The sequence below is a fragment of the Staurois parvus genome, unplaced genomic scaffold (assembly GCF_062004578.1).
Source record: "Staurois parvus isolate SC_StPar_1 unplaced genomic scaffold, SC_StPar_1.0 ptg000321l, whole genome shotgun sequence".
In the NCBI taxonomy this organism is placed as follows: Eukaryota; Metazoa; Chordata; class Amphibia; order Anura; family Ranidae; genus Staurois; species Staurois parvus.
In genome coordinates, this window is record NW_028318117.1 from 10,587,151 (window position 1) to 10,602,544 (window position 15,394).

At 39.3% G+C, this 15,394-nt stretch overlaps 1 protein-coding gene across 1 annotated transcript in view; it reads right to left on the minus strand.

The window, feature by feature from the left end:
* Positions 1–329: 329 nt before the first annotated feature.
* LOC149457433 (myeloperoxidase-like) overlaps positions 330–15,394 on the minus strand; it is a 29,532-nt gene continuing 14,467 nt past the window's right edge. Inside the window, exons 6-13 of the mRNA XM_089683797.1 lie at positions 14,699–14,905; positions 11,630–11,945; positions 8,021–8,181; positions 5,336–5,588; positions 4,255–4,425; positions 2,815–3,052; positions 1,590–1,798; positions 330–638 (exon numbers count right to left, since the gene is read on the minus strand). Coding sequence (XP_089539923.1) covers positions 625–638; positions 1,590–1,798; positions 2,815–3,052; positions 4,255–4,425; positions 5,336–5,588; positions 8,021–8,181; positions 11,630–11,945; positions 14,699–14,905 — 1,569 coding nt within the window. The 3' untranslated portion in view covers positions 330–624. The remainder of the gene's footprint in view (positions 639–1,589; positions 1,799–2,814; positions 3,053–4,254; positions 4,426–5,335; positions 5,589–8,020; positions 8,182–11,629; positions 11,946–14,698; positions 14,906–15,394) is intronic.

A 15,394-nucleotide genomic window follows, 5' to 3' on the forward strand; every position in this document is an offset into this window, starting at 1 on the left:
GCAGAGGTGGGAGCTATCTCCTGGAGGAGGGGGGGAGGACGGTTGCCGGTTGTATTAATGAGGTCAACTGCTGAAGTGCTTCCTTCTACTGCCTTTCCCTTCCTAAGTACCAAATTCAGGATGGCTAGTGGAGGAGGTTTCAACAGGACACTGAAGCTGAGGTAATGCCTGGTCTAGGACATAAAGAAAGCTTTTTCTTTTCTGCAAAAGAGATGCATTATTGGTATATTGGTACATAGAGAAGCTGAAATTTAGGGGAAAAAAAGGTGAACTTAACCTTTCAGATTATCCCCACATCAAAGGAAATGAATACAGACAAAGGACAGATGTGAGTTAAACAATTTTTTAAAACATTTATTTCTGTCTTTGATCTGTTTGAATACTTCTACTTGTACTTGAACTTTACATCACCAGGTAATAAATACGGCTTATGGATATGAAATGTGAAAGCAGCATAATGCAGCATTATTAAAGTGAGAATAGGTCACGTTAGTAGCTGCTATTATTAAAAACAATGTTTGGTTTCCACAAAATTGGGAAAAAAATTGAAAAAACAAAAATATAGTCTGCGTAGAGCTCCCACAAAGAGGAAGTCTATTGGAGTGGGTTCCATTAGCGAAGCTTTCAGCTGAGTTCACCTGCAATTAGAAAAAGAAATAAGCACACATTGAAACTGATTATCGTCAAATTTATCAGCATAGTTCTACAAATTGTTGCCAGTATGCAAAGCAAAAATAACAAACAAACACAGTCACAATAGAAACTTCATATATGCACTGTGGAAATGTAAATGACATTATCTGAGCAAGAACCAATGGATTTTGATACACCTTAATTACATATTGAAAACTTAGCATAAGCCTTCGCCTGGGTTCACACTTGTGTGGTGCGGCATATCGCATGTGATTCGCACAAGAACTGCACAGAATTCCTGTGCAAATCACTTGCGAATTTTGAGCGGTGCATACATTTTGTATGGCTCAAATCGCACTGCATCCGCACCAAAAAGGTGCAAGGACCATTTTCTTGGTCCGCACTAGAATCAGATTGCATGGGTATTCACACTCATGCGATCCGATTGTGTACATCGCACCGCATTTTGTGGGCCAATTTCGGGGTGTTGTTAACTTAACATACACACCCGCAGCGGTTCGCATGACCGGAGTGTGATTGTGATGCGGTGTGGAAATCGCACAGAAAACGCTGTGAATTCTGCACTGTATCAGTGTGAACCCAGGCTTAAACATACTATGTACACTATGGAAAATAATGTTGTGCAATACCACATTTTTTTGTAAACGGCTCTCACATCATTGCTACTTTTGCCACCTGAACAATTTGGACACTGAGTACCTGGTAATAGGTGGACCTTTTTGATCTGGGCATTAGCAGTTCATCCCTTACACAAGGACATGTAAGGCTTCAGTTTGAGTTTTGTGACAGTCCACATTAATTCTTGCTCATGCATAAATCAGGTATGTTTTTTTATCAACATTAATCTATCACCATATATTAGTCCCTGTGACCCTTCATTATCCTAGACAGTTGCCAAATGCAAGACAAGTAAAGGCAACCATCTCTGTACTTACCAAATTCAGGGAGCTCCTTCCATGGGCCCAGGTCCAGTGCTGGGATGCTGGAACATGGAACAAAATCCACAGGGTACCGATTTCCAAAAAAGACATTTAGAGGGATCTCTGTGATGTTTGTATTGGAACAGATAATTTGGGACATAGTTGATTTCTCTATGGAACTTTTCTGAGCTTTGCTGAGAACTAAATCATTCTCATAATAAAACCTAGACAAAAGAAATTATTGATAAATTACCCTTTTGCACAAACTAGTATAAACTCTATCCAAAGCATAGTACAGTTATTTTGCATATAGGAGGTGGTGTCAACACATTAGTTTTGTAACACGCCAACAGATGGCAGAACAAGGCTGCACACACAGTCAAATGGAGCACCGTCCTCCATAAGTCAGTGTGCCAAAAGACATCGTCTTGTGGAGCCGTGCAACTGGTGCCATTCTGACCACGTGCATTACCACGTCTGCTATTTCATCATGGACAGCAAGTCTTTTTGATACCACCTTGTATGTAGTATACATGGAATTTATAATGAGCACTGTGAGCATACTCATTTTGTGCTGGCTACAAATGTGTTCTTACATACTGATAATTGGATTCTTGTCCTATATAAATCTAATTATCCTGACCAGAAAAGGACCTGATTTCCATTTCCCAGATGCACTTTTTTTTTCTCACAGCTGAGCTCACAAAGAAGGTAGGAATGAACAAACAAACTTAACCGAAAATTTTATTTGCACTTTATGGACTCTTAGAACACCCATTTTGACCCCCAAATCAAAGGTATCTGATTTGCCACTAAATATACTTTTGAGCTTGTCTCTTTATACAAAACAATTTTAAAAATAATTTTCTTGTTTAAATATGTAAACATTTCAGACATTATCGGAAGTTAAAATGAAGCTGGTAGATTGGGGAGCCATATTCTCAAGCATACAGATGATATCCTATCTGGTGATACCACATGACATGCCAAAGATTTATGCTGCTTTTTTGCCTGACAACGTAGGTGTTAGAACAGCATGCTGCACAGCAACGTATATTTTAACCTATGTGATATTGAATGTACTTATTTCGCACCTCCATTATATGTTGTAACTTTTGAATTTTAGCATTCATTACCTTTACTGGGATCAGATTGTGCGAATACTTCTTGTGGGACTTACTAATAAGTGAAATATATTTTGCCTGTGAGCCTTCCCTGTATACTATTAAATGAAGCATACCGATCTCCATCTCGAGCCCTGCGGAACTGGTCTCCAATAAGACAAGACAGTAGCTTTCCAGTTCTTCCACCTGGAACCAAGGGTTCAGAGACTCCTCCAATCCAGAGATCTATGTTTTCAGGTGTTCCATACAGATCTAATAATTTTTTGGCCAGTTGCTTATTATTTAGAACAATGGCCAACTCATCTAGATTTTTGGGGGCAGAAAGGCCACAAAATCTCCTCCAAGAATTGTATCCTAGGTAGAAAGGAAAAATATGTAAGTGATATTGATCAGTCAGTTCCTGATGCATTCCAACACACTGCAACTGTGCTAAAATCAAAAACTTTACTTAATTTTTCTTAAACTGACTTCTCTGTGATCCCTGCAAGAAGTCCTTATGTAGCTCCACACAGGGTCACTAGATGTGACCTTCTGAACGCTCTGTGATCACTGCAACCAGCCTTTATGTTGCTCCTCAAAGGATCACTGGACATAAACTTCCCAAAATGTGACTTCCTCTCTCTGCCTCATATACAACCAATTACATATCTAATAGGTGGCTGTGAGAAACATTTTCATACTGAAAGAAAAGCCTGGTACACACGAAAAGTTTTTTTTTCTTTCAACCCAGCAGGCATGCACTAACCAAATGTTGGCCAGTTCCCATTAAACCAGCCAGTATTTGGACCATGTGTACCCAGCCTAAGAGGCAGCAGTGAACTTGCTGTGTGCTTGCCTGGGAATAGTTCTTTTACAAAAGCTCTTAGTTCACCAGGTGAGTGGGGTGGGCTGGCACACTACTGCAATGTCTGAATGGAAAAGTGACATTTTCCACAGGTAGGCTTGCTTCCCATATTCACCTCAAGGCAATTGTCAATTTTTACAAGATTGATCTCAATGGAAAAAAATACTAACAAGCAGGAACCAAAAGGTTATCCTGGTATCAGAATTTTGGCACTGCATGCTTTTGATGCAGAACCTGCTATTGGCATTGCAATAGCACATAGACTCCTGGTAAAGGATAGGGGGAGCATGAAAAGGGGTTAAATATTGTTAGAACTTAGTTAAGGGCAGAGGTTCTTAAATTTTACCATACCGGGAGGCAAAGAGACCCAAAGAGAATTTTTCTTAAAATTATTTGTTTTACAGAGGTTATAAATTCTTTCATTCTTTTTTTCTTTTTTTACATTTTTAACTAGCATCAGGGTTCCTACGCCTCAAAGCTTTCTCTATATAAATGCCATCTGCTCCTACCTTGCATATCCATGCATGTCTGTGCTGTCAATCATATTTGTTTGTTTCACAGGTTGTGAGAGAGTAATGGTGTTGTCAACAGGAATATTTATTACATTTTTATTCGATACAAAAAACACAAAATTTGTGTCCCTTATTAAAGAGATGTTTTGATCATACTGTTTTAGAACAAAAAGTTGACATTCATATTGGTTTCATGTTACCTGGCAGGCCATGTTCACGCCCTCTCTGTATATTGAGTGCTGCTAGATCAAAACCAATACGCTTCACAAACTTAAACAGGCGCTCCCTCAACTCATCATCCACCATCTGATTTTGCCGGTTCAGTTTGGCAGAATTGGCCAACATACCCCTAAGGAAAGGGTCGATTCCACCTGCAAGTAGGAAACACTGGTAGTAATGTAAAGATTAAAGTACGATATATTAATCACAGAGATGAAGTGCTTAAAATGTTGCTTTGCTTGAAATATATTCTGTATCAATTTTCTACAAAGTGTTACTCTAATTTCATTAATTGCGTATAGCTCTCTACCTATTGCTTCTCAACCAATGGGATATTTGCCCCCAAGGACACTTTGATGGATTCAAGAGAAGACAACTTTTTCTTTGGTTAAGTTTAACATAACAATTATAGCAAATAATTAATCATGTATAAAATAGATATCAGGCATTTTAAAACATTTTGGATTGTTTGGAAAACATTTACATGCAGTTAGAGGCACTAATATTTAGTCTACATTTTCAAGGTATGCTACAGATTAGGTGAGCCACTTGGAAGTAGATAGTTAACACTGGTTTCTATAAAGGGGTAAATACACTAATGCAGGAATTGCACAAACAAGCTAAGTCTGCTCAATAAATCATTAAAGTTAAAAAAAAAAACTTAGTAGATATACTTACCTTACCCACAGGTTTCACACTGCAGATCCTGGGAAATGCTGATTATCCCTAATCTCTAGAGAAGACACTCCAGCACAATGCAAGAGTGTATTTTTTATTAGATTTGGGTTACTCAGCATTTCCCAGAACCTGTTGTAAAGATGGAGATGTCATCCTCGCCTGGAGACCAGGAGTGGAAGCAGTATTAAAGAATAACTTTTTGCCCTGCAGGTTTCTTTTTTCAACTTTAATGGTCCTAAAATTTGTAGTGGAGGAGGGCTTAATGCTTTAGGGAGACCTTGCTTTTTAGTGCAATGGCCATTCTAATAAACTGAAAAAAGCTAGCGCAGATGAGAGATTATTTAATAAACTGACAAACAACATGATTATAATTGGCCAGTTTACCTTCTTTTGCCATCCTCCATGTGGTAAAGAAAGTCTTATGAAGAGGGACAGCAGGGTCTGTTTGATATGGCCGATATCCATCTCCTAGACGGTACACTAGTGGATGAACCAGAGTGTGCCCCATACGAAAAGCAAGAGTGAATGCATTTGAGACTCTTGGATCTTCATTATCATTATAACCTGTATGTGTAGGCAGAACATGGGACATCTCACTGCCCAGCAGTAGAGGAAGCCAATCTTTATATGTTATTTTCTGGTAATGAGAAAATATATAGATAAAATAAGTCTCATACTGTACATAAACAAATGGACATTCAGACAGCAAGAGATACAGTGAAGGAAATACGTTTTTGATCCCCTGCTGATTTTGAATGTTTGCCCACTCACAAAGAAATGATCATTCTAAAAATCGAATGGTAGGTGTATTGTAACACTGAGAGGAAGAATAGCAACAAAAAATTTAAAAGAAATGCATATCTAACAAATTATGCACTGATTTGCATGTTCATGAGGGAAATAAGTATATTACAATATATATATATATATATATATATATATATATAATTTGCAGTCATGTGGAAAAGTAAGTACCCTTCCTTGGAGATTGTCAACTTTTTCATTTGAACAGCACCTACTGATAAAGGACATTCATTCATATAATGTAAAAATAAGAAAATACAGGTATGTCACGTGTAAAAAGCAAGAACACCTCTTCATTTACCTGTATTTCAAATCCATAAAAATTAGGATCAGGAGTTCAGGATTAGGTAACAGTGATTAGAAACTTCATAGGGAATATGCAGTTGGACCCAGTTTTATTTAAAACTCAGATATCTAGGGTATAGTGTCATCATGTTGAGATCAAAAGAGCTCTCTAAAGACCTAAGAAAGAAGGTTCTGGGGGTCTATGAATCTGGCAAAGGATTTAGCAAATTATTTGAAATCAATCATTCCACTGGAAGGAAATAATCCACAAATGGTGAAAATTTCAAATGCCTGCTAATTTGTCCAGGACTAGCAGGCCCAGCACAATTAGCCCAGGATCTGACCAAGAGCTGTCATTGCGATGCTAAAACAAGTCTCCAAGAACCCCAAAATTTCATTGGGGATCTTCAAGTAACTCTTACTACAGTTGGCATCAAAGTGCATGAATCAAAAAGAGAATCCACCAGTGTTCCTCCATGGAAAGTGCGCCAGATGAAAGCCATTGCTATCCAAACGAAACATTACAACACGATTAATGTTTGCTATTGAACATATAGGCAAAGACCAGGCCTTCTGGAGCAATGTGTTGAGGACTGATGAATCAAAGATAGAGTTATTTGGCCACAGTATTAGTAAATACGTTTGGTGAAAACCCAATACAACATTTCAGGAGAAATTCATACCAACAGCATAGTGCTGGAAATGTTATGGTTAGCCAAGGCAGCTTTCAGTCATCAAGTCAACTATGCCTGATGCATGATATCAAAGTATAATTAATGAGAATGTGAGGTCTTTGCAGGGAAAAAAATATGTATTAATTTTTTTTTTTGCTAGGAGCATGTAAAGCATTGCACCCATGATCAGCAGATTGCAGGTGTGTTGCCACCTGCAGACTGTCTTTATATCTGTCTGTACCTCCGATATGGGCAGGCAGTTACACACTGACAGGAATCTCAATGTGCTACCTAGAGAGCTCAGCAGCATTCTAGTAGTGCATTGAGAACTACAAGCTGACAGCTGCAAATGCTGTCGGAACTTGGAGTTTTCCCATTCACAGAATCATGTTAATGAATGGTGCGGCTGGACAGGCTGAGCTCCGCACACTCCCATTTTTTTCAGATTGTGACAGCCAGTGGAGGGAGGAGATCCCCTGCTAGCTGTCAAAACAGGGGATCAGGGGAAGTGGAGGCTGGTGTAACAAAAGGTGAACTTATCCTTTAAAAAGAAGCAATATATTTTGTGCAGTAGTGTGGCTGTCATCAGTGTAATGATAATTCTATTTAGGTAAAACATTGCAACTTAAATCAAGTAACTGTTGAACGCTTTTCTCTGGCTAAAATTTTTGTTTAATTTTGGACGTAGTAGAAACCCTGTCAGAAGTTAACATCTGACAGCAGAAGGAAGTTGTGGGGTGCTGGCTTTCTTATAACAGTGGGTATTTTCAAGCAGTTCTTAAGCAGGGTATAGAGACTAATTACTTTTAGGCAGCTCTCCCAGAAGAGGTGCTGAAGGTCAGCTCAAGTAGAGATTAGGTATACAGGAGGAAAAACTCAAAAAGCAGAACATATAGATCCCAGACTTAATTTTATTTAGAAAATAAAACACATTTTGGGCATGATACTGTTGAACAAGGCAGTGATCCCTATAGCTCTCCAAAGGTCTGCAATCAGTAAAGCTCATACTCCCTACTGATAGGAGAGCTCTACCTCTGACTCAGCAGAGCACATGCTAGTCCATTGCTACCACACAGAGGGCAAGGGTCTTATTCTGCAGCTTGCTGGCAGGAGACTGGCTTTTCTGCTCACACTGTGGCTGCTTTCTAAACTAAACAAACTGGAAGACCTTGCAAGCCCTTTTGGTTTGAAGCACCCAAATGTATTTAGCTGAGTTAAACTAAAGACTCAGTTGAGCTCAAACATTATCTGCCTATGGGACAAATGCTTTGTTCATTTGTGATATACTATTATTAAAGTAACACACCTGCATCATGCTCCCAATGATCTTGCGGGTCTCTTGGTACAGTCTCTCTCCAGACCAATGAGGGTTTAATTTATTAAGCTGAATGGCAATGCGGTTATGTTCCCGAAGAAAGAGTGTGTGGAACGTTGTAAGTCCAAGCTGTTCACTCACACGAGAATCTCCTGTAGAAGGTAACATTAATTAAGACACAGGCTGACACAAGCTAAGTGAATTTAAAAGATAAAGACAACAAACTGTATTAAAAATGGCATATAATCCCAAATGGGTCCTCATGATTTAAAATAACAATAAAAATATGTTATGGAAACTGTACTGCTGAGATTTCTTTATGCCTCTGGCATACACATACAGTACAGTATCTATGGGTTTGAATTTCAGTCACTGATAGCGTAACCAACTTTCTAAAAATGTATGGACAACGTTCTCAATAAAGTGTACATGCACTAACAAATTACTTACCTTTAATAGGTCCCAATATCCCTCACAGTAGCTCTATCAAGGCATATACTTACCTACTCCCAGGCTCCACCGAGATCTTTGCTGTGTGGCCTGTCTTTTGTAGCATATTCCGCTCCTGAAACAGCAGCACCAAATGCTACCAACTCCACACTCAAACCACACCGCCAAGATGCCAGCATTGAAAAACACTGATCTGCCCTCTACAGTGTGATGCCAATCACACTGATCATTGTAGGCTCTACAACATGATGTACTTGTGAAGGCAGAAGTCCCCCTATGCTCAGGATATTGTAAACAGAAAAGTACAGTAACAGAGAGGATCTGGAGTAATCAATGAAGAACTGTAAAAGATCTGCCTTTGTGTAACACATAAAATCATTGCTTGTATATATTGTTATTATACTGTGAATTTCTAAAACCACTTGCCCTCCAGAGGATTTACCCCCCTTCCTGACCAGGCCACTTTTTGCAATACTGCACTGCGTTACTTTAATTGACAATTGCGCAGTCATGCAACGCTGTACATAAATTAAATTTATGTCCTTTTTTCCCACAAATAGCGCTTTCTTTCAGTGGTATTTGATCACCTCTGCGTTTTTGTTTTTTTTTGCGCTATAAAAAAAAAAGACCAACAAATTAAAAAAAATAAATAAATTATATATATATATATATATATATATATATATATATTTTTTTTTTTTTGGCTATAAAACATATCCAATAAAAAAAATGTTAAAAATCAAACTTCCTCATAAATTTTGGCCAAAATGTATTCTACTACATGTCTTTGCTAAAAAAAAAATCCCAATACGTGTAAATTAATTGGTTTACATGAAAGTTATAGCATCTACAAATGGCGGTATATATACTGGAATTTTTACTTTTTTTATACTAGCAATGGCAGCAATTGGTGACTTAGCGGGACTGCAGCGGGCATTCTGACACTGGCTGGGAACTGACTAACTGCCACTGACATCCCGAGTGACACTAATACAGTGATCAGTGCTAATAGAAAGCACCGACACTGTACTAATGACACTAGGCAGGAAGGGGTTAACGTTTCGGCAATCAAAGGGTTAACTGTGTGCTGTGTGTGTTTTACTGTGTGTGCTGTTTTACTAGGGAGGCATGCTGTTTTGTATTTCTCCGCTGTGCAGAGAAATACAAAGCAGCATGTACTTGCTGGCAGGAGAGAGATCTGTGTTGTTTATACACAGGTCTCTCCCGTCAGCTTTGCACGGCGATCGCCGAGTGCTGGCAGGAAATCTGGCGGGGACCCGGTGATTGACATGCCTAGCAGCCAATGGCGGCGTGTGTAGGGTGGTGCGCGCATGTGCCCCCTACCTGGATATGCCAATAACATATACATGATTTTGCGCAGCCCTGTAGGAGTAATTGTACTATAGGGTGACGGGCAAGCCGTTAATTATTAGAATTTTAACCTTCCTTTTATCAATGCTTGCAAATTCAGTCAACCTTTTCCCTTTTTCTCCTCCTTTAGGCTAGGTTCACACCTATGCAGGTTGTGTTTGACCCATTTCAACACCCGTTTTGTGTTGCGTTTTTCTTATTTTCTTAATTTTTCTTGTTGCTAGGCAGATTTAAAACGCAAAATGCAAAACACATCAAGAATGCATAAAAAATGTGGTAAAAACGCAATACATGCTTTTCTGCAGCATTTCCATTGAAGTCTATTGAACCAAAAACGCAACCTTTTGCGTTAAAAAAAGTCCCTGACCTTTCCAAAAAAATGCACTGGGTGAAAACACAGATATGTGAACATGTCCCATGGGAAATCATGTTACATGAACTGTACAGCGTTTCTGCAAAATGCTGCAGAAAATGCTTAGGTGTGAACCTAGGGTTAGACAAGCCCTGTAATTTTCAGCCCATACCTTCATACAGACTGACTGTTTACAAGCTGCAGAGCTTGTGAATGAACTACAAGGGTGTTCATCAGTGACCCTGCAGTTTATTCAGAAATACAAGCCTTCGGCTGCAAAGGCTGACGGAACTTGTAGTTAAGTTCAAGTAATTAACTGGAGACTAAGAATGAATGACGTGGCTGTGTAGGCGGAGCCCCGCACAGCTACATTAGTTTCAAATAGTGACAGCAAGCGCCCGGAGAAGATCCCGGAGAAGATCCCCGCTCATTGTCACTGGGAGGGAGGGGAGAGGTGGAGGAAATTAAACTGCTGGAACATGTTACATATATCCTTTAATCTTGCCACCTTCACCTTTGCAATATTTCCAGAATTTGTCCTTTCCTGACTAGTGACACCACAAAACAACCTATTCACTCCTGGCTACTGCAACTCCCTCACTGGCCTACCTTTACACAGGCTAATCCCCCTTCAATCTACAGTATTCTGAATGCTGCTGCTGGAATAATACACCTTATAAACCGGTCTATGATTGCTGCCCCTCTCTGCCAATTCCTTCACTGGCTTCCACTACACCAACGTATAAAATTCAAAATACTAACCACAATGTACAAAGCCATCCACAACACTTCCCCCAGCTATATCACCAACCTCATCCACAGATGTTGCCCAAATCGTCCTCTTCGCTCTTCCCAAGACATCCTGTTCTCTTGCTTGCTTGTTACCTCCTTCCATGCTCACCTCCCGTTCTTTTCCAGAACCTCTTCCATCCTCTGGAACTCCCTATCACAATATGTCCAGTCAGCTCCTCCCTGTTTGCCTTTAGTCAATCTTTGAAATTCAGTTTACTCAGGGAAACCTACCCCACCACCACCTAAAAATCTATACTTAAGTCTCCTCCATCAGATCATCCCGGCAGCTCTTACCTTTTGTACCACCTCTCCCTTCCTACAGATTGTAAGGTTCATGAGCAGGGCCCTCCTATTCCTTCTGTGTTGAACTGTATTGTCGTTTTACAGACCCCTTTATGTTGTAAAGCACTGCACAAACTGTTGGCACTATATAAATCCTGTAGTATAATAATAATGATGATAATAATAATAATAATAATAAAATATGCTTGATTTTCATGTGCACATATTCCCATTGATTTTTATGTAGTCTTTTTGGAAATGGACGTAATGGCAGTAAACTGTTACCAGCTAAAAATAATGGCACTGTGGCAACAAAAATATTGAGTGGCATTAAGAGACCACTGTAAACCCACCTGCCAAGAAGCAAGGAATTCCAGCTGACTTGTTTGTGATGGTACATATATCTCCGTTATTTCCACTAAATGGCAGAAATGACCGGCCATTGTCTGTGTAATTCTGGTTAATAGCCAATAGCCCCAGATTGTTGGTAGTGTTACGAAGCTTAGTCGCAAGAGTTAAGTCACTGCCATACACTTGGCTTGCATCAACAAACGATGTCAGGACATTGATTTGCTCTCGTAAAGGAGTAACCAGATTGCACACAGGTGCTGAGCGGAAAAGAGGAATACAGTCACTCTGGTTTTTTATCCTAGGGTCATTTGCTGGTATCTGCAAACAGAATACAGTGTTAATTTGTAATAAAACAAGCAAATGTACAGTATCTACAAAAACACTCAGTATTATTTGTCTTTACAATTACAACCGCAGACTTTGTTTTTCTCTTGAGCAACTTACAGGACTATACTATGCCATACGTTTAAAATAGTGTCCATTCTTTGAACTGCAATTTTATGCTAGTGTTCCAGTATATTAACACTTATGTGACCAAAAGTCATTGATGCCTAGATGCCCAGGCCACATTTTGCAGTGCCAGCATGCATCGTTTAATTACCAACTCTATACATATAAGATCTCCATTTGGCTGCGAAGCCAGCTGCCTCCCTAACAATCAATGACAGGTAGAGAGGGGAAGGGGTAGCAGCAGCAAATATACCACCTGCTATACATCGCACAGAAACAGGCACTCTTCCTGTCTCTGTATACCAACTTAGAGTTGGTCTTAAAGAATATGTAAACCCAACATTTCATATTCCTAATATGTGCCTGCTGTACCATGTACTTGTATGAAAAAGTACCTTATTCTCTTTGCATTGCTTCATTTGTGTGAAATCCCTGGTGTTCCTGCCAGTCCCTTTGCTTTACTTTTCAAAACTGACTACACTAGGCACACGAGCACAGTGTGGTCAGTTTTCTAGCTATGCAGGGAACTCAACCTGACTTGTCCTGACACCTTTCCTCCACACACACAGTCTTTCACTGCGAAAATCATTGTAATGCTATTTCTCCTCCCCCAGCTCTTATGCAGCTGAGAACAGATTGTTTATAAAAACAGAGAAAAATGTATCTATCATTTTTTTATATGTATACATAAATGTTTTGTCTTTTTTTTCTATTTTAAGCCGAATGGGTTGTTTTACAAGGTGAAGGTTTACAATCACTTTAGTTACCTCCAGTTTTATTATGAGCGTAATTATTTTTTAATTTGGTGCAGTAATAGTGCCACTTTGTAAAGGTGGCACTATTAACTATCTGAATGTGTCACGTGTGTCGGTAAGGCTTTCAAAATAGTTAGGGATTTTTTCAATCTAGTGCAGGCCATTTTAAAGAGCCATGGCCCCAGAAAACTGGTCTTAGGGCTTTACTGAATTATCACAAGTGTCATCTGATGGAATTGTACAAAGTAATTGACGTAAGGGATGAGCAAAACAGAGAATCTTGGCAAAATGCATGGGAGTCAAAGATAAGGTGAAATTAATTGTGTTGAGTTTTACAGTGCAATTGCATTTAAAATTCTACTGAGGGTTAGAGAAGTGCTTTTCAACTACCCTTGACCAATTGTTATTCCACAAAATTGTCCTTCGCGAGCCTTAGTATTTACTTTTTCTCAGAAAGAAAAAAGACAGTAAAAAATATAATAAATAAAATATAGTGCTTTTTGCGGTGCATTTTTGCACATGCCTTTTTTACGTTTTTGGTGCGTTTTGCGTTTTTTCAACTTGTTGCTGGGCAGATTACCACTCAACACGCATCAAAAATGTGTCAAAAACTCATCAAAAATGCACTACATGCATTTCTGCAGTGTCTCCATTGAAGTCTATTGCACTAAAAACGCAATATTTTGCATTTAAAAAAGTCCCTGACCCTTTCCAAAAAACGCACCGGGTGAAAACATGGAGATGTGAATCTGTCCCATAGGAAATTATGTTAAATTGACTGCTGTGCATTTCTGAAAACAGCTAAATGCAATGAAAAACGCATAGGTGTGAACCTAGACTTAGGGCTTGTTCACACCAAAATGTGTGCTAAAACAATGTTTTTTTTTAGCATGTGGTCTGTTGTCAGTGTTTAGTGGAACTGAGGGGTGGTGCTTTGCTTTGCCTCACTGGAACAATGTGGTGGCCGTCGGATCCCCGTGATCCGACGGCTTGACGTCAATTGGCTTGATTATTGTCACTGTCTATCAACTCCCAGTACCATTGGGAAGATCATCCAATCCCCGGCTACACACCTGATTACACCCGAAGGACCAGGGCATGTTCAGGAGCTTATGATTCAACACGCTTTTCATTAGCGCTTTTGGTGAGTGCGCATTCTATATGTTTATCTACACACTCATTCAAGTGGAATCAGTATTCTGGGACTATATAGAAGTTTTTTGAAGATTGCATCAGTTTTAAGAATTTTAAATAATTTTGGACATTTTATATCAACATACTCGTCATGATTATATGTTTCCTATAGATATTTGCATTTTACTTTATTCTATATGCTCATTTTCTGAGTAATATTCCTCAGTACTATTTGTGACACAAAACGCATCTATCATATACATGCGTTTGGTAGACGATATTAATCATTTATTTAGCGCTGCACTATTTTATATTGAAGTTAGAAACTGACTGGCTACCATGCATAGCTGCATCAGATTCTCAGTACTCCAGTTTTAGTAAATCTTCCCCACTATGTGCTTTGTTAGATGAGGATGCCATAATGGGTCAGTGACTAAAAAAATAACTTCACTCAAGATTGTATGCTTGCCTAAAGTGGTTGAAACTTTCAGGGACTGGAGAGTGCTAAATGGTATGTACTAAGGAACCTCCAGAGAAAAGAAGAGACTCATGAGAAGTCCAGGATGCCAAAGAATGAGAAAGTGAGAGTGGAGAAGAGGAAGTCATGTTCAGAGTGGTGGTTGCATTTAGGATAATATGTGAACATTATTAGCTAAATAAATTAGTATTTGTCAATATCTAAATATCTCAGAAAACTTCATTCCAATCACAGCTTTTGACCACTACCCTTACCGTCAGAGGAAAACAGGGATGTGCCCGGGCACAGCTGGTTTCGCAGTCCACTCCATCAAAGAATGTTGATCTTGCTGGGGTATCAGGCGAGAGATCAGTGTCATGATCTAAGAACTGCCCCCACTGCATGAACATGAGAGATCTGTCTGTATCCACAGTCGGTAAGCTGTTGTTGTAACTGACAATCTCATTTGATACGGCACGTGCCTGGGGAAAGTGTGGGTAGAATTTTGAGATTGAGTCCACAAGCTTTGTAACAGTAATAGCAAAGACAGCAAACAATATCTGGAGATGTTGTGCCTTGCTAAGCACAGATCAACTCCACTCACCCCATTTAAGAATTCATCTCCCCTTCCCATTTATTGCATGCATTTACACTCACCGGTCACTTTATTAGGTATACCTTGCTAGTACTGGGTTGGACCCCCTTTTGCCTTCAGAACTGCCTCAAGTCTTCATGGCATAAATTCAACAAGGTGTTGGAAACATTCCTCAGAGATTTTGGTCCATATTGACATGAGTTACTGTTGCCTTTCTATCATCTCAAACCAGTCTGCCCATTCTCCTCTGACGTCTGACATCAACAAGGTATTTTTGTCCACACAACTGCCACTCACTGGGTATATTCTATTTTTCGAAGCATTCTCTGTAAACCCTAAAGATAGCTCTGTGTGAAATTCCCAGTAGATCAGCAGT